This window comes from Stegostoma tigrinum, chromosome 29 (genome assembly GCF_030684315.1).
Source record: "Stegostoma tigrinum isolate sSteTig4 chromosome 29, sSteTig4.hap1, whole genome shotgun sequence".
Classification (NCBI taxonomy): Eukaryota; Metazoa; Chordata; class Chondrichthyes; order Orectolobiformes; family Stegostomatidae; genus Stegostoma; species Stegostoma tigrinum.
In genome coordinates, this window is record NC_081382.1 from 3,073,602 (window position 1) to 3,094,083 (window position 20,482).

The 20,482-nt window shown below is 42.8% G+C and overlaps 1 protein-coding gene across 1 annotated transcript; it reads left to right on the forward strand.

Annotated features, from left to right (window-relative positions):
* Positions 1–3,901, forward strand: tmem203 (transmembrane protein 203). Its single transcript, XM_048559071.2, has 2 exons — positions 1–144; positions 2,336–3,901. The coding sequence occupies exon 2, from the start codon at positions 2,469–2,471 to the stop codon at positions 2,874–2,876; it is 408 nt and encodes a 135-aa protein (XP_048415028.1). The 5' UTR covers positions 1–144; positions 2,336–2,468; the 3' UTR covers positions 2,877–3,901.
* Positions 3,902–20,482: the final 16,581 nt, after the last annotated feature.

Genomic DNA, 20,482 nt, shown 5'->3' on the forward strand with positions numbered 1-20,482 from the left:
CCTCTCCCCGTCCCACCTGTTGACCCTGTTTCCGGGCTCCTGGCGCTTTACGACACTCCCACTGCCGAATTCCGAGCTTCGCGAGAGGCTGAACTGCGGTTGCGCGACCCCGGGAGGAGGCCTGGAGCCTGGAGCTCGGAGCTGGTGAGTGAGTCGGGGCGAGTGTTTGTCGGGGGCGGGGCTGTCGGTGGTTTGGAGAGAATGTGAGAGACCGATGGACCTGTTTTAAGTGGGAGTGGGGAGGGTTATATTGGTGGTCGCAAGTAATATCCCAGATATATTGGGGAACATGGGGTTAAGTAAGAGGGAGGAACTGAGAGAAATCAATACTGCAGGAGAGAGATACACCAAGGTGTGGGGCTGGATGAACACAGCAGGCCAAGCAGCGTCAGAGGAGCAGAAGAACTGACGTTTCGGGCCTAGACCCGAAGCTGTGTTCATCCTGCCCTACACCTTGTTATTCTCAGATGCTCCAGCATCTGCCGTTCCTACTGTCTCTGAAACAACTACAGGAGAGAAATGGAGTGTGCAAAATGGATGGCATTAATGGCTGATTGAACCCCCAGATCATGATAATCTGTAGCCGTAGCAATAGTGGATGCATTGGTGGTCATCCTTCAAGGTTGGATGGTAGCTCATATGAAAAAGACATTTTCATAAACCGAAATTGCCGAAGAAACTCAGCAGGTCTGGCAGCACTGATGACATTTTTAGGGCTTGAGCACCTTCCTATCACTTTCGTCCACCCCCACACACCCAGGCCTTGTTGTCAAATGGCCTGCTATTATACACAACTTATTGTGAGCCACCAGTAGTCCCCATTAGCAGCCATTGATTCTCCTAGGCTGACCATCATCTGTCCAACCTTTTTTCCTTTTTGGGCTCTATCTCCACCTATCATTTACTCCTTAACCCCTCCCTCACCCTATCTTCTTCATTAAAACTAACTTTTTCTTGAGCGGCCATCACTGCCAAAGTTGAAATTGTGTCCCAGTTTACATGGACTTTCAGAAAGCTTTTGATAAGGTCCCCTATGAGAGGTAGCAAATTAAAATGTCTGAGATGGGGAGAGTGTATTAACACAGGTTTGTTTTCTGATGTACGCAGTAAGATTATTTCACATAATTCTTATAAAATGCAAGTGTTTACTTTTTTCCTATGTGTGTAATCTTTTATGTCATTGTATTGAACTTTAAGTCAGCCTGTTGTGAATTTGTTCAACCACTGACCAATACAATAAACGATTTGCAACAATGAAACTTACAGTCCATCTATCAAGCCAGGTTTCACTTAAAGACCTGATTCGTCCGGAATTACAATCTGCTGGGATCATAATCTCCTCCTGCCCTGCCATTTTTTTGTTCTGAGGTGCAGTCCGTGATGAGCTGTTGACTTCTCTCCTCTGGTTCATTTTCTGTAAAATGTGAAGGAGCGATCTGAGATTGTTTGCTTGGTGCCTTACACACTCCCAGGTCCCATTGAACTCTTCAACTATTGGACTAATTGCATTAATATGACTCTGATTCAAGTTACATTATGCTGGTCTTAGCTCAGTCCAGAGAGTGTAAGAGAAAAGAGCTGGAAAATCTGTCACGGCAGCATCACTGGAGAGAAGTGGAAGTTAATGTCTCAGGGTGACCACCTTTTACTCGGACTAAAGTGAAATTGAAACGTAAAAGTTTTAAGGTGGGGAGGGAGTAGGAGGAACAACAAAGCAGCTCCATGGTAGTGTAGAGGCCAGAGAGATTAAATAACAGATGATTTTCATAATGCAGCAACCAAAAGGAATGGTAGTGGATTTAGTCAAGAAACAAAAGTTGTGTCCAAATGTGATCTGAATTGCTCCATACAAACATTAAAATGCAGCATAAAGAGACAAAGAAAAATGGTGAAGGCAAATTTGACAAAATGAAAAAAAATGAGATGGACTTAAATGTTACCGCGTAAAGTTGTTCAGTCCCGTAGGCTCAATTAGTTGCATTCTTGACTGATGTGACAACTGAGGCTTGGGAGTGTTGTCCTGAAGGACTGCTGCATTGTGGTATGTCATCCTTCCAAGGAAAGAGCAGTGGAGAAATTTTCCCTGATTTCCTAGTCTCTTGAACTCTTCATCGAGAAGATATTTTCTGATCATTTAGTCTGTATAAAGTCTGTAAATTCCTGTACCATGACAGTGATTATTGACTGTAAAACGCTTTGACATATTTGAGGTTACTAAAAGTGCTGCACAATTGCAAGAGTTTACCTTCTAAAAGAGCTACCAAGATCACATGCAATTATTGAAAGGAACATCATGCAAAATAATTTCATTTTGTTGTTCCTTTTTATTTCTCAGAAGCCATGAGTTGAGTTTCTGGACATAAATCAGATTGGAACACCAGGAGTGGCGGCCGTGCTGGTGTAAGTTGTTAGTTCCTGGTGATTGATGCAGGAGTCCATTCTGGGAGCTGTGCACTACTGGCGCCAAGATGCTGTTCTCACTGCGAGAGCTGGTGCAGTGGCTGGGATTTGCCACATTTGAAATGCTGCTGCACCTGGTTGCCTTCCTGGTATTCTCTGTGCTCCTTGCTTTGAAGGTGGACAATTTTGCAAAGTTGGACTGGTGGTATGTTTTCATCCCACTCTTCACTGCTGATGGTCTTAGCACCTACTTCACCGTGATTGTGTCCATCCGCCTTTTCCAGGATGGGGAGAAACGTTTGGCTGTCATGCGCCTCTTCTGGATCCTGACTGTACTCAGCCTGAAGTTTGTCTTTGAGATGCTGTTGTGCCAGAAACTGGAGGGGCAGAGCTCTCAGCTGTGGTATGGCCTCATCATGTCGCCGATCTTCATTCTCCTCCAGCTGTTGATGATTCGAGCTTGTCGAGTCAACTGAGCCCTGAAACCTTTCACTCCAGGCCTCTTATTCAAGCTGTTGGATTGCCAGACACAGTCTCATGAATGTTGATGTTTGGAGGGGGAAGAAAGGGTACACTCAGCTCTCTTGTCTTGCTGCTGTCGTGCCGTTGCTGAGTTTTAATGAAGCAGTGCAACATGCAACATGACCAATCTCGGAACTCCATGGCTGGCTTCAGGGGTGGAAATGTCAGCAAGAAAATGAAAGTAGAGACAAGTGGTTCTGTGTTTCACTGGTAACGTGCAGCTCGGATAGGGGCTGTAGCAGTATCCTGCCCCGCCATTCTAAAATCAAGGCCCTTAGAGAAGGGAGGGTGCAGTGGCCTGCAAGACCATGACTGATATTCCTTCTCAACATTTCAATGTATCAGTCATTCACACAGGTGACGTTAGCTGCTACTCAGGAAGTTGTGTTTGGACAGTACTTATTTAAATTGCTCGAAGTGTGGTGAGACTGTTGAGTTTCGAGCCCTGTGGTTTTCAGGGGAATATTTGTTCCAATGATTACTGAGAAAAGCAAAGACAACCTTTCATTGCTGGTAATGTTCTCGTTGGACCACGTGCGGTGCAAGGATGCAGTAAATAAAATCATAATTGCAACTAATTATAAAAAAAATTCACCTCCTGATTCCTGTGTTTCTGTTTTTCCAACTTAATTGCTAAGCACCATATTCCTTCACTGTAAAAACAGGCAACCTGACTGAATTTCAATGTATCTAATGAAGCATTTTACAAATGGACAATCTTAAACAAAGACCCAGGTTCAAACCTGGCGTTTAAACTTTTTCAAATGATGAACATTAACTGAATTTAAGAGGGACATTTGATGTTCTTGGGAGGTTCCTGGTGGTACCGTGAATTCTGTGTTCTACATTATGTAATTGTACCAGGTCTGTGAAAAAGTATAAAACTAAATTTATGCAGATCGGCATTGAAGGTTGGCTCTGCTAACTGCCCACTTAACACTTCAGGAATTTAGATTAAAGTCAAGGTTTCTCGGCTGAAGCCGTCATGTGTGGCATTCACATAGTTTCAGTTGGTTTTTAACATTACTTTCAACTCTGCATTACTTCCATTATAACATTAATGGAATCTGTTCATATAAAGACTCCTGTCAGTGGATGCTGTGATGGGTGTATTAATGCTGTGAAAGGATCACCTTGATTGTCTTCACTCCAAATGTGGACGGACAAATTTATAACAGAAAATAAAAGTAAGGACAGCCTGTCCTGGTTCAATCATCCCCAACTATCCATTAATATAGCTTCATCTTAAAAACTTTTTGTCTTAATTCCCTTGAGTTTCCACTTCAAGAGTTTACAACCTCGTGTCTTCAGAAGAAACACTTCAGCTTCCTGTTCCACTTTTTATTTCAAGCTCACTGTTGATAATGTTCGGGATTTTCACTGTTTCAGTTGACTGCAGTTTGCCTTACAGTTGTCAGTTTATTACTGATCATCCATCACAATCTTTTCCAATTCATTTAGCTGTTTTCTGATGTGAGTATTTTAAACCCATTTGTTCAAGGTTTTGTATGTATTCTGGTTTATTTACATATGAGCTTACCATTTTGTTTACCTTTTATTGTTTGCACCCAAATTTGAGATTTTCTTATCAGAGCAATGTCATTAGCATATTTTGTCTTCTGAAGTTTGTGTTTCTGACATTGCTAATGAAACTTCAGAACTGAACCCAATATTCAGAGAAGGTGCAGGGCAGAGGCAGAGCTAACTTTCAGGAAGGAATAATATGCAGGCTATAACCAAAACCAAAATCCAAAATTATGTGCTGGGTGGATCAAAGTACGCATAGGCAGATTGGCAGTGTACTCAGTGGGAAGGGTGAGCAATGACTGGAGGAGCAGGGGGAGTCAAGTCAGAAAATTGAAGGGGTAAAGAATAATTGGTATCTATACAAACAGAGTGAGCCTATCTGGGCCTTTCTCCTTACATAGAGATGTACAGCATGGAAACAGACTCCCTGCTCCAATTCATCCATGCCAGTCAGACATCCTAAATTAATGTCCCATTTTCCAGCATTTGGCCCATATCCATAAGAACAAAGAAGAACAAAAACAACACTGCAGCACAGGAACAGACCATTCGACCCTCCATATTAAAACTGTATTCCTGACAGCATCTGTATCCCTCTGATCGCTTCCCATTCATCCATTCATCCAGGTGCTTCTTGAAAACTGCTACTGTGTCTGCTTCCACCACCACCTCTGGCAAAACGTTCCAGGAACATCCTTTGTGTGAAAACTTGTGTCACACATCTCTTTTAAACTTGCCCCTCCCTCGCACCTTGAACCTGTGTCCCTTATTAATTGACCCCTGCACCCTTTGAAAAAGCCTCATACTTTCACTCTATCCATGCCATATCCATATCCACACTCTTTAAAAACTTCCATCATGTCGCCCTTCAACCTCCTGCATTCCAGTGAAAACAAATCCAGTCTATCCAACCTTTCTTCTTAGCTAAATTCCCCAAACCAGGCAACATCCTGGTAAACCTTTTCTGTACCATCTCCATAGCATCCACATCTTTCTGGTGGTGTGGTGACCAAACTATACACAGTAGTCCGCATGTGGCCTAACTAAAGTTTTATAAAGTTGCAGCATAACTTGTCTATCCTTATACTCACTGCCCCTTCCAACAAAGGCAAGCATGCCATAAGCATTTTTTTAACCACCTTATCTACCAACATTACCATCATCGGTGATCTGTGGACCTGCACGCTCAGATTCCTTTGTATATCACTACTCCAAAGGGTCCTGTCATTCCCTGTATAATTTCCTCCTGCACTTGATCTTCTAAAATGCATCACCTCACATTTGCCAGGATTAAACTCCATCTACCATTTTCTGCCCATGCCTCCAATTGACCTATATCCTGCTGTATCTTCTGACAATCCTCATCACTATCCACAACTCCACCAATCTTTGTATCATAAGCAAACTTACTAATTAGACTAGCAACGTTTTCCTCCAAATCATTTATGTGGATCACAAACAGCAGGGGTCCCAACACTGATCCATGTGGAACACCACTAGTCACAACCCTCCATTCTGAAAAGCACCCTTCCACCGATGCTCTTTGTCTGCTGTGGCTAAGCAAGTTTTATGCCCATCTTGCCAGCTCACCCTGATACCATGTAACTTCACCTTTTATGCCAGTCTGCCATGAGGGACCTTGTCAAAGGCTTCACTGAAGTCCATGTAGATAACATCAACCACTTTTCCCTCACTAGTCATCTTTGTCACCTCCTCAAAAAACTCAATCAAGTTAGTGAGGCATCACTTGCCCCGCATCAAACCATGCTGTCTCTTGCTAATCAGTCCATTTGCTTCTAAATGCATACAGATCTTGTCCCTGAGAATCTTCTCCAATAATTTCCCTATCACTGACTTGAAACTCAGGCCTGCAATTTCCAGTATTATCCCCATTTCCCTTCTTAAACAAAGGGACAACATTGGCTATTCTCCAGTCCTCTAGAATCTCACCTGTGGCCAAAGAGGATACAAAGATGTGTGTTAATACCCCAGCAACATGCCTCCCTGAATATTCTCCAGTAGATCCCATCAGGACCTGGGGACTTATCTACCTTAATATTTTTTAAGGTGCACAACATCTTTTCCTTTTTAATAACAACTTGGTTTAGAAACTGAACGCTCTGTTCCCTGAGACTACGCTCCATCAATTCCTTCTCTTTGATGAATACTGACACAAAGTATTTATTTAGGACCTCACCTACCTCTTCTGGCTCCATGCACAGACTCCCTCCATTGTCCTTAAGTGGGCCAACCCTTTCCCTGGCAACAGTCTTGCTTTTTATTTATGGATGAAAAGCCTTGGGACTCTCAATCTTGTTCGCTAATGACTTTTATGGTTCGTTTTGTCCCTGCTAATTCCTTGTTTAAGTTCTTTTCTCTAAACTCTTCTTGTTCATTGTCTGTTCAGATGCGTTTTAAATGTTATAATTGCATCTGCCTCCCACAATTCTTCTGGCAGCTCATTCCATACATACGCCACCCTCCAAGTGAAAAAGTTGCCCCTTAAGTTCCTCTTATGTCTTTCCCCTGTCACCTTAAACCTATGCGTCCAGTTTTGGGCTCCCCTACCTGGGAAACAGACCTTGGCTGATCAGCCTATCCAGGCCCCTCATGATTTTATAAACCTCTATAAGGTTACCCCTCAGTCTCCAGGGAAAATAGCCCTGACTATTCAGTATTCCCCTATAGCTCTAACCCTCCAATTCAACAACATCCTCGTAAATCTTTCCTGCACTCTGTCAAGTTTAACAACATCTTTCCTGAAGCAGGGAGACTAGAATTGACCACAGTATTTTAAAAGTGGCCTAAACGATGTCTCGCACAACTGCAACATGACATCCCAACTCTTACGCTCAATGCACTGACCAGTAAAGGCCAGTGTACCAAACACCTTCTTCACTACCCTGTCTACCCGTGACTCTACTTTCAAGGAACTATGAACCCGCATTCCTGTTTGGCAACACTCATCAGGACCCTACCATGAAGTGTATAAGTCCTGCACCGATTTGCATTTCTAAAATGCAACACCTCACATTTATCTAAATTAAACTCTATCTGCCACTCCTTGTCCCATCTGATCAAAGTCCTGTTGTACTCTGAGGTAAGCTTTTTCACTGTCCACCGCACCAACAATTTTGGTGTCAGCTGCAAATTGTATAGCGATTCCTCCTATATTCACATTCAAATCATTTATATAAATGACAAAGGCAGTGGTCCGAGCACCAGTCCAAGCGGCACACCGCTGGTCACGGGCTTCCAGTGTGAAAAACATCCATGCACCACCACCCTCTGACTCCTACCCTCAAGCTAATTTTGTATCCAATTGGCTCTCCCTGTATTCCATGTGACCTAATGTTACTAACTAGTCTACCATGGAGAACCTTGCAAAAATCCACTGCTCTGCATTCATCAATCTTCTTCGTCACTTCTTCAAAAAAACTTAATCAAGTTAGTGAGACATGATTTCCCACACACTAAGCCATATTGACTATTGTTAATTGGCCATTGCCTTTTGAAATACATGTAAATCTATCCTGTCCCTCAGAATCCACTCCAGCAATTTACCCACCACTGACATCAGGCTCACCAGCCATGAGTGCATTGTATTTTTAAGATTGAACGCACCCGTGTGTTTGTGGAGGGCCTATCTTGTACATCACTTGCCAATCTAACTTTCATGACAAATCACTTCTTTAGGAAATTATACTCATGTGATTGTCATCATAACCCAAAAGCCAGGCCATTCACATTAGTTTTACATCGTTTCTGTCCTTCAACTATATTGAGCAATTTCCCTCTATTGTTATCCAAAAGTAATTCTCCATATCTGGGACCAGGATATGAGTCAGTCTGTAAGGATTGCACTGTTTCTTATTTGTGTGGAACTGAAACAAAAAAAACTTTCTATTTTCTAAAGTAGAGGAATTAACAGTATTGAAATGGTGTTTTCCAAATGCGATTTCCAAAGTAGAGAGTTGTACTCCATACCTGGCCATGGCTTTGCAGTTTTGGGCTTGTTTAATCCTTGCTGTCCTCCAGTCACTGATATTGACCTACAATACTTTAATTCAAGAATTCATAGGACAGTATACCAAATATTTCCTGCGCTGTATGTTTTGTACGGACAGTAACCTAAAGTGGAAAGGCAGAAGAGATGAATAAGCATTTAGCTTGCTTGATGCTCAAAACTGAGGCAGTAACTTGGGAGTTGAAATCCCATTGCAGGAGTTGAGGCTGATCTGCCCTCAGTATTGCAGTGGGGTTTTGTATTCTCACTGTTATTCTTGCAGACAGAATATTTAAAATCCCACCTGTCTGTTCAGTTGAATATCACAGATCCCTTCGACCCTTTCCAAAGCATAAAGCTTGCTTACATTCAGTAAGCATACCTTCCTCAACTGACAGCATCCAAAACTTTGAGGTATCCTGCTGCACACCACCTGCTCCATCTGCCCCTCGTCAGATGACAATTTACTGCCAAAGCATTAGCATGATTTATGATTTGTGAGATTTTGAGTTATTTAATTACTGAGAGGCCTCATCAAACACTTTGTAATTTCTAAGCTCTGTAACTGTTTCAGATACTCAAGTTGTTGTAAGTGTTCTGGGACAATGAACTTTTATCCCATTATTGGAAGTACACCTGCACTGCACCTGATGGAGATGTTGAGTAGCCATCAATAGGAAGAGAGTTCTCATTTGCACTGAAGCGGTCTCATTGCAGTGACTTCAGGCATACACATCCCATGCCAGCCACGGTTAGCTAACCCAATGTACTATTCCTGTGGCCCATTTCTATATTCCATTTGTATAGCCCCTTACCATGATACTGAATAACTTATTGTTCCATAGAAGCTTCCCTTTGTTACTCTTGACCCCGTTGGAATCTATGATTCAGGACCATATCAGGGACAGTGTTATGTATGATGTGACAGAAAATGGGAAATGAGATAGTTCTTAGTTTGGAAATATACAGTCTAATGTTTTCGAATGGTTATCATATCCCAGACACTACATGTTTCTAACTTTGAGCAATAAAGATCTGTTCTCTAACATTCTTCATCTGTTTATTAGCTATCAATTTTAAAGTGGATAAAATATTCTGATTTAATTCAAATTGATAAAACTAGATGGATTTACTAGCAGTTCATGCCCAAAACATTGTTTAAAATAAAAATTCCAGTTTTTCTAGCTTAAATGAACTTTTGCAAGAGGTTGCAGTGAGTATGCACATTTTGTGGTTTGGTATTAATATTCCTACCTAAAGATGTCTGGACTGTAATCGATGGTGAATGCTGCTCTCTTCCTCCATCTCAACCAGGAGATTGGGAGAAGCTTCATAAGGTGTTGTACCAAGCCACTGACAATGGGGAAAGCAACCAATGTTACAGCTCCTACTAGAGAACATGTACCAAATCCAATGTAATCCCATGCTTTTTATATCACTTGAGCTCCGCTTGGGGATTTGGAATGAACTGGGAGCAGCTCATAGACAGTAGGAACTGCAGATGCTGGGGAATCTGAGATAACAAAGTGGATGAACACAGCAGGCCAAGCAGGAAAGCTGAGGTTTCGGGCCTAAAACCTTCTTCAGAAATGGGGGGAGGGGAAGGGGATTCTGAAATAAATAGGGAGAGAGGGGGAGGTGGATAGAGGAGAAGATAGGTGGAGAAGAGATAGACCGGTCAAAGAGGTGGGGATGGAGCCAGTAAAGGTGAGTGTAGGTAGGGAGGAGATAGATCAGTCCAAGGAGGACAGACAGTTCAAGGGGTTGGGATGAGGTTAGTAGGCAGGAAATCGGGGTGGCGATTGAGGTGGGATGAGGGGATAGGTGGAAGGACAGGTTAGGGAGGCGGGGATGAGCTGGGCTGGTTTTGGGATGTGGTTGGGGGAAGGGGAGATTTTGAAGCTTGTGAAATCTACATTGATACCATTGGGCTGCAGGGTTCCCAAGCGGAATAGGAGCTGCTGTTCCTGCAACCTTCAGGTAGCATCATTGTGGCACTGCAGGAGGCCCAGGATGGACATGTCTGCGGAATGGGAGGGAGTTGAAGTGGTTCGCGACTGGGAGGTGCAGTTGTTTAGTGCGAACCGAGCGTAGGTGTTCTGCAAAGCGGTCCCCAAGCCTCTGCTTGGTTTCCCCGATGTAGAGGAAGCCACGATGGAAACAGCGGATGAAGTATACCACATTGGCAGATGTGCAGGTGAACATCTGCTTGATGTGGAAAGTCTTGAGGCCTGGGACAAGGGAGAGGGGGAAGGTGTAGGGGCAAGTGTAGCACTTCTTGCGGTAGCAGGGAAAAGTGCCAGTTGAGGTGGGGCTGGAGGGGAGTGTGGAGTGGACAAGGGAGTCACGGAAAGAGTGGTCCCTCTGGAAGGCAGATAAGGGTGGGGAGGGAAAAATGTCTTTGGCGGTGGGGTCGGATTGCAGATGGTGGAACTGTCAGAGGATGATGTGTTGGATCTGGAGGTTGGTGGGGTGGTACGTGAGGATGAGGGAGATTCTGTTTTAGTTTCTATTGCGGGGAAGGGGGTGTGAGGATTGAGTTGCGGAAATGCGGGAGACACGGTCGAGGGTATTCTCGACCACTCCTCTTGGTGCGGGGGGGAAGCTGCGGTCCTTGAAGAATGTGGACATCTGGGATGTGCGGGAGTGGAATGCCTCATCCTGGGAGCTGATGCGGCGGAGGCGAAGGAATTGGATATAGGAGTGGCATTTTTGCAGGAGGGTGGGTGGGAGTAGGTGTATTCTAGGTAGCTGTGGAAGTCGGTGGGCTTGAAATGGATGTCATTTTCTAGGTGGTTGCCGGAGATGGAGACAAGAGGTCCAGGAAGGAGTGAGAGGTATTAGAGATGGTCCAGGTGAACTTAAGGTTGGGATGGAAGGTGTTGGTGAAGTGGATGAACTGTTCGAGCTCTCATGGTACCGATACAGTGATCAATATAACGGAGGAAGAGGTGGGGTTTCAGGCCACTGTTGGCACAAAAGAGGGATTCTTTGACCGGTCTATCTCCTCTGCACCTATCTTCTCCTCTATCCATCTTTTATCCGCCCTCCCCCCACCTATTTATTTTCAGAATCCCCTTCCCCTCCCCCATTTCTGAAGAAGGGTCTAGGCCCGAAACGTCAGCTTTCCTGCACCTATGATGCTGCTTGGCCTGCTGTGTTCATGCAGCTCCACACTTTGTCATCTGGGATCAGCTCATGATTGGTTACAAGAAGCATTAGAGGATGAAAGGGCTGACATTTCTGTTCACAGGCATGAAGGACATGAGAGGGAAGTAGATGATGTGACTGCGGACAAAGGGACAGGGATTAGAGAGCCCAGAGGTTAGAAGTGTTGGGAACTAGATGGTGGGGGTAGTTGAAGAATGCCACTCATGAGGGCAGGAGGTTCAGAGAACTGGGAATTAAGATGGAAGAATAAGACTGGCCAAATCCTGAAGAAGGAAAGGTTTGGGGGATTGGGATGGAGAAGAAAGCGGGCCATTAAAGTTATTGCTTATCCCTTGGATCATAGCGAACCTTTTCAGTTCTCTAACCATGCTTGAAATTCTGAACAGAGCAGGGATGTGATATTTTATACCAGTAATTGTTTTAATGATTGTGCAAAGCATTATCTGCTGAAGAATGTTAACATGCGTAATGCAGCAATTAACTTAATGATTTGAGGTTAGTTTTCAAAGGTTTATTTTCAAACAACATAATGGAGTGTGTGAGCTCTCTTGATTAAGTAAACAGTTTGCCCTGTGTTGCATTGTGTACCTTCCTGCTACCAATCAGGGATATGTGACAGAGCAGTAACTGCTTAATCTTGAGTATCTCGGTTTACACTCACTGCCCAGTCAACCGTAGCTATCCTGAGATCTAGCAGCCCTATCATACAATCGTAAAATCATAAGTACAGAAGAGGCTGTTTGGCTCATTGAGGCTATACCTCCATAGAATACATTACTTCCTCACTGTGTCTGACTTGCCTGCATGAGGCTCATGGCCTTAAGTACGATGCCACTTCAAGCACTTGTCCAAGTACTTTTTAAAGGTTGTGAGGTTATATACTTCATCTATCCTCCGAGGAAGTGCATTCCATTCACCACCATCCCCATCACCCTCTGCCTTTGGCTTTGAATGTATGCTTCCTTGATTTTGAACCTACAACTGAGGGCAACAACTGCTTTCTCTCTATCCTGCCCAGGACCCTTACAATCATTGTCATTATACAAAGATCTGGCTCCATCACCAAAACTGGTAAAAATCAGAATTAAGTCATGTGAAAGGCAAGCCTGTGTTTCAGAAAGAGAAAGATAGATTACTGGAGAAATTCAGGTCTGGCAGCATCTGCTCAAAGGAGAGACACTGAAGCAGAAACATCGACTCTGTTTCTCTCTCCACAGATGCTGCCATTTGGTGTAACAGTGGATTACGCAAATGAATTAGTGTAACTAATTCTTGTAATTAGGATTGTATTCGAAAGCTGTGAGCAGTTGTTGTCTGTATCATAATGCTCAGTGTACCTGGGCTGTGCACCCTATTAGCTTTGACAGCTTGTGTACTGCCTTTGTTAGAGGATCTTGCTCCACCCTTTAGATGGCCTACCCGTACTCTCAAGTGCTTTCTTTAACTAACAGTCTTGAACTGCCAAACTGTAACAAAGAAATAGCTGCGTTTACATGGATGCCCACCTTGAAGAAGTTGTCCTCCTCATTTTGAAGTGGATCTCTCTCCCACTGCAACCCACTGGTGATCTCTTCCATCCTGAAGCTTTTTGACCACATACTGAAAGAAACCCGTTGCTACAGCCATATCTCCTTTCTCAGTGCCTCCCTACACAGCCGGCTTATCAACCATGGACTGTAAACGCTATTCAGACCACCCCATTTTGGACCAAACTGTGACAACCATTATCTTCGGTACATCCAGAGCCTCCAGAAATGGTTTTCTGTGTGGATCCACAGCTTCACATTCACAGCCATTCGCCAGCATCTTCTCTTGCTGCAGTAAGCCCCATCCTAGTGTGATCCTCTCTGTCCCAGACCTGCAAAGGACATTTACTGTTTTTCATTCCATGCAGGATCTCCTGATGAAGTGTGTAAACCCAAAATGTCAACTTTCCTGCACCTCTGATGCTGCCTGTGTTCCTCCAGCTCCACGTGGTATTGACTTTGACTCCAGCATCTGTAGTTCTTGCTATCTCTGAATATAAAGCCTTGCATAAAAGTTAAATTTTTGACCGGATTTTTTTTTAGGGCATCTTATACAAGATGATTTTGAGGGATTGACATGCTTGTGCTGGATTTGAGATCAAACAGACCATTGGAATAACAGATAAATCAACAACACTGAAGAATCCATGACAGTTCTTTAACATTAATTTTCAAATATTACAAATTTCCAAGACATGAATCTATTCCATAACAAATGAACTATAGCACTTCACATTTAAAGTCTTTTAAAATCAGTCATTGCTACCTAAAACACCAATTTATCTTGTCCTTCTAGTATCTTCTTTATCATTACTACTGGTAACTTTGGCATCGTGGTTTCACAAGTGACGTTTCTCTGTAGTATTGGTTTAATTTTCAGCATTTTAGAAATTACTTTTTTTACATTGTGGGAATCAAATTCTTCACCTGCATCAATAATCCATTGACACAAAATTGGTACTGAGGGTGCTTACATTTCCACATCCATGAATGTTTTTTCATCTTCCAACACATTTTCTTCATCATCCAAATACTGTCCTTCGGTTTATTCGTACATCTGTCAAAGCCTGAACAACACTTTTAAAATCTGTGTGGATGAAGATGTTGGTTTATCTGATTGCAGAGTACAACAGCAATAAAGTGGAATTTGAACATGTCTCAAATAAGAAAACTTGCTTTCTTTGCGTCAACATCTTGATGTCAAATTCCACATTTTTGATCCATTTCTTGCAACAGTCTGCATCCATCCAGCCTTTCTCATGAAGATGGACCGCAGCTTTCTGAAAATTTTGTTTGGGAGACCTTTGTATGGTTGATAATTTGATTGTTTTGCTTTTGTTCATTTACCCATACTCCCAGTTTTTCCCCATTTTAGACTGAACTGCAAACTTTCTTTTCTGTCTGGAAGACATTGTGATAAAGAGAGGAGGCAATGGCCTAGTGGTATTATCGTTGGACTGTTAATTCAGAGACCCAGGTAACATTCTGGCGACCCAGGTTTGAATCCTGCTATGGCAGATGATGGAACTTGAATTCTGGAATTGAGAATCTAACGATAATCATGAATGACTGGGAAAAACCCATCTGGTTCACTCATGTCCTTTAGGGAAGGAAACTGCCATCCTTACCTTGTCTGACCTACATATGACTCCAGACCCACAGTGATGTGCAGTTGACTCTGAATTGCCCTCTGGACAATTAGGGACGGGCAGTAAATGTTGCCTAGCCAGCAATACCCTCATCCATTAATGAATAAAGGAAAAAAATTACATCGTTTTCCCTAGGCTTGTTAACTGTTGAGATTTCCACTAATATTTGAGAGAAAATCTGATCGTACTCCCGTGTGCCTTTAAATTAATGAATGAACGTAATTACTGATTAAGCAATTAATAATGACAGCACAAAAAAAAACTGGCATTGATTTTTACACAAGATTGATGTTCACATGAGTATAAACAGTAATTTATGGCTAGTTCGATGCGAGTAATCCCAGTTTACCAGGAGGGGGTGATGTTGTATCATGTGGGATTCTTCACTCCAGCAAAGTCTGACATTCCAAACAGTAAAATAGTTCTACCATCTTACATTTGTTTTAATTTTCAGAAACCCATGTCCATTTGAACCTATATTTTACAGGTTTTAACCATGAGCATATGTTTTATACGTTATAATTGATATTGATTGTGAAGTAACATCCAGCATGGTGCTTTAAGATCTAAACAATAAATTCTGGTGCAGCAGTTACAGTGCTCCCAAATCCATAACTTCTCTTGAAATTTTGAGGATTGTTCCTTTATCCAGGATGCTCTAGAATATAAATTTTAAATAGTGTTGCCAGCTGCTCTACCTTTTGTATATTACTCAGAGAGACAAAATGTAGGCTGTCAGCAACCCTGCAACTCCAATTTAACATTCTGATATCACAGGCAGTAAGGATTCACCTTACAGTGAGTGAACGAATGGTTTAGTTAAATGTTTCCAAGTACACCAAATATGACATTTTGAGTGAATTTGCTATGTTTAAAAGTATTTTGTAAATTTAACTTCATGCTAAGTATCAGTGAGGGTGAGATCATTCCAGCTACAGTCCTGAGTTATGAAGAAGAGTTAAGTTTGAGTTAAAACATCAACTGTTTCTCTCTACAGATGCTGCCAGACCTTGTGTTTTTCCTGCATGTTCTGCTTTTATTTCACGCTCTGCTAGCATTGCTGCTTATATATGAGAGAAAAACAGAGAACCTGCATAGCTGATGGTTCAGGTCAATACCTCATCACTCATCAGAGAGCTCAATAGAGTGATAGATATAATGGGTATGGAGAACTATCCATGTAAAAGGACAGAAAAGCAGTAGAGATGGAACGAGAATGTGTGGTGATAAGATGTAGTCAGTGGGTCAGGAGGCAGTTTGAACAGAGACATAAAAGGCAGGAATAGGCCATTTGACCCTTCTGCCTGCTCTGTCATTCATTATGATTGTGGCTGGCCATTAAGCTCAGTAGCCTAATCCCATCCCCTCCTTCAATCACTTGTCCCTTTAGTCACAAGAGCTATATCTCCTTCCCTCTTAAAAACAATGCTTTGGCCTTAATCACTTTTCTGTGATATGAATTTCACAGGCTCATCACTCTGGGTGAAGAAGTTACTCCTCACCTTAGTTACAGACGTTTTATCCCTTATTCTTAAACTATGACCCCTGGTTCTGGACTCCCTGATCATCAGTAACATCCTTCGCACATCTAACCTGTCTAGTCATTTTTATAGGTTTCTATGAGATGCCACCCCCACCAAATTCTTCTAAACTCCAGTGAATACAACCCTAACCGACTCAACCTTTCCTCATACGTCAATCTTGCTGTCCCAACAATCAGTTTGGAAAGCTTCACTGCACTCCCTCTTTGCAAGAATATCCTTCCCCGGAATAAAGGAGACCAAAACTGCATACAGCATTTCAGGTGTGGCCTCACCAATGCCCTGTATAACCATAGCAAGCCATCCTTGTTCCTGTATGTGATTCCTCAAGCTATGAGGGCCAACATATGCTTTGCCTTCTTTACTACCAGCTGCATGTGTGCCCTTATTTTCAGCAAATGGAGCACAAGGATACCAAGATCTCATTGAACATTCCTCCTCTCAGTTTACAGCCATTCAAATAATAATCTGCTTTCCTATTTTTGCTACCAAAGTGGATAATCTCACATTTATCCACATTATACTGTATCTGCCATGCGTTTACCCACTCACTCAGCCTGTCAAAATCACACTGCAACATCTCTACATCCACATCATAGCTCATCCACCCATCCAGCTTTGTGTCCTTTACAAATTTTGAGACATCTCATTTAGCCCCCTCATCTAATATAGTGTGCATGATGCTGTATGTTCTGGAGATAATGAAGATGACCAGAGGAGGGTTTGCGGAATTGTGAGGTTACAAACAGTATGGTGGAGGGAAATAACAGTATGATGAAGTTTGAGAAATAAATATTTCAGGGTATAGATTTCAACCAATGGGAAAGGAGTGTGAGCAGTGCTGCTATTGACGGATAATTAAGGACAATAATGAGAAAATGTCTTGGATCAGAATCAGTATGAGTGGCGATTAGGAATAGTAATGGTTGGAAAATATAGGTGAGATTAGTTTACAAGCCTACTAATAGAAATTAAACAATTGGACAATATAAGGATGAAATCACAAGTTTGTATCAAAGGAGGTGTTAACTATTCAATGGGAAAATTGGAGCAATCAGGAAACAATAAGATAGTTTACAAGAATAGTGACCAGTGCAGTGTTGCATCCAACCAGCTGAAGAAAGAACCTGAAAAAAAATGACTTCACAGAGGGAACAAGAGTAACATATCTTTCTGATTGTTCAAAGCAAGCTCAGGATGGCACAATGCTGCAAAGACACGTAGGCAAGGAAGTGAGCAACAATGCAGGAAGTTGAAGATAATGAGGGAGAAGTGTGAGGCTCATCACTTCAGAATATTTTTGAAAAGGTGTGAAACTTTCAAATTATGTTATTCAGAGAAATGTTGGTGTATCCATAGATTCAAAGTTAGCATGCAGGTACAGAAGATAAATGTTGGTTATTATTGCAAAGGGATAATCATCATCAGTGATTGTTCCAGTTGAGTACAATTGTCCTCCATAGCAGGTCTATTTGTGGGTCTTCGGATGGCTGAAGAAGCCAATTTGGGACCCACAGATTCTATTGCAGTTTGAGTATTGGTGGTTGGAGGTGGTGGTAGGTGGGCCTTCCTGATGTTCTGTCTCTCCTTATGCAAAGGTTGCTTCCGTTCAGTGGCATGGTGGGGATGGGTTTTTGTGCTGTATAGCACCCTGTTGGATGATGTTTCTCAGTGATTCCGGCTTGTGGCCATGGCCTCCCAGTTGTTGATGTTGATGTGAAATTGCTGAATAAGGTTGGTTCCAATGTTATCTTTGAGGCATTTCTTTCGGCCACCAGGGAGCACACTGACCTTCCTTCAGCTGGCAATGCATGATCTGTTTTGGGAGACATGAGTTAGGCATCGGATGACATGGCCAGTCCTTTAGAATTGCTGTTGAATTACTATTATGGTCATGCTTGCTCTGTTGACCTCCAAGACGCTGGTGTTAGTCTGCCTGACTTCTCAGGTGATCCATAGGAATTTTGGTAGACATCTCTGGTGTTGTTCCAGTGCTTTAAGGTGCCTCCTGTAGGTAGTCCATGTTTCAGTTCCATATAGTAGAGTGGCAGGGACTATGACTTTGTAGACCGAAAGTTTAGTTTGGGCCTGTAGGTCATTGTTTTCAAACACCCTTCTTCTGAGGCGGGCTTAGGCTCCACTGGGATGGCTGAGACAGTGCTGTATTTCTGCATCAATCTTGGCTTTAGAGGAGAGAAGGCTGTTGGGGTATGGGAAGTGATCCACATTTTCAAGGGGATAGTTGTTGACCCTTGTAGGAGTGGTGGAGGGACGGTGGGTGGTGGTTGATAGAATATTGAGTCTTTTTTATGTTAAGGGTAAGGCCTAGGTGCTTATATGCCTTGGCAATGTCACCCAAGATGCACTGCATATCTTCCACAAAGTGTGCTGTGATGGTGTTGTCATCAACATATTGAAGCTCCAAGATGGAGGTGGTGGGGACCTTACCCTTGGCCTTGAGCCTGTTAAGATTGAACAGCTGCCATCTGTATCATAAATGACCTGAATTCTCTTGGGCAAACTTTGGTCAATGAATTGGAGGATGGTGGCAGTGAAGATGGTGAACAGGGCGTACGCGATGACGCAGCCTTGTTGCCCAACTCTATAATGAAAGGCTCAGAGCCCAGTCCACTGTCACAGACGTATCATAATGCAGCAGCCTCTGCATCCTGATGAACTCACCAGGGCAGCTGCATCTCACCAGTTTCGTCAGACAGCGTCGCTCTCTGGCAAAGAGATTGAGCCATAAGAATGAGGAAATCTTGCTACAATAACACAAAGCTTTGATGAGACCATGTCTGGAGTACAGTGTGCCATATATCCTTCCTCAAGATGGAGACCATATTTTTGCTGGAGGGAATAGAAATGTAGAAAATAACAGCTGGAGTAGACCATTCGGCCCTATGAGCCTGTTCTGCCATTCAATATGATCGTACTTGATCATCCAACTCAGTATCCTGTTCCTACTTTATCCCCATATCCTTTGAACCCTTTGGCCCTGAGAACTATATCTAGCTCCTTGAAAACATTCAGTGTTTTGACCTCAGTTACTTTCAGTGGCAGGAAAATTCACTCGCTCATCACTCTGGGTGAAGAAATTTCTCATCTCTGTCCTAAATAGCTTACTCCCTTTGACTGTGACCCATGGTTCTGGGCAGAGCAATAGTTCACAAAATTAGTTGCTGGAGTGAATGGAATCAGAAGATAATTGAGTAAATTGATCCTTTGTGTTGTGGAGTTTAGAAAAATCAAAGGTGTTCTAATTTACACATTTAACATATTTAACATTTAACATACTTTGGATCTGTCCTCACTAAGGAGGACACAAATAATCTTCAGAAAATGCTAGAGGACAGAGGGCCAAGCATGAAGGAAGAACTTAAGGAAATTCTTCTTAGTCAAGAAATGGTACAGGGGAAATTGATAGGAATAAAACCAGGTAGGTCCCCAGGACCTGATGCTCTGCATCCTAGAGTACTTCAGGAAGTGACCCTAGAAATAACAGACACATTGGTGATCATTTTCCAGCATTCTGTAGTCTCTGGAAGAGTTCCAGTGGACTGGAGGGTAACTAATGTAACTCCAAGCTTTAAAAAAGGAGGGAGAGAGAAAATGGGGAATTATAGGCTGTTAGCCTGACATCAGTGGTGGGAAAGTGCTGGAGTCAATCATTAAGGATGTACCATTTGAGCATTTGGAAAGTGGGGACTGTATCAGTGTTGGAAAGCATGGATTCACTAAAGGGAAATCATACTTGACAAATGTGAAATTTTTTGAGGATGCAATCAGGAGAGGAGACAGTGGTGAATCAGTGGATGTTGTGTATCTGGATTTTCAAAAGGCTTTTGACAAGGTTCCACACGAGATCAGTAAGGAAAATTAAATCTCATGGTTTCGGACGTAATGTATTGACATGGATTGAGAAGGGGTTGGCAGACAGAGGCAGAGTTGGAATAAACAGATCCTTTTCAGAGGGCAGGCAGTGACCAGTGGGTGCTGCAGGGTTCAGTGCTGGGACCCCCAGCTGTTCACAATATACATTAATAATTTGGATGGAGGTATTGAATACAATATCTCTAAATTTGCAGATGACACTGAGCTGGGTGGCAGTGCGTGCTGTGAGGAAGATGCTCGGGGCTG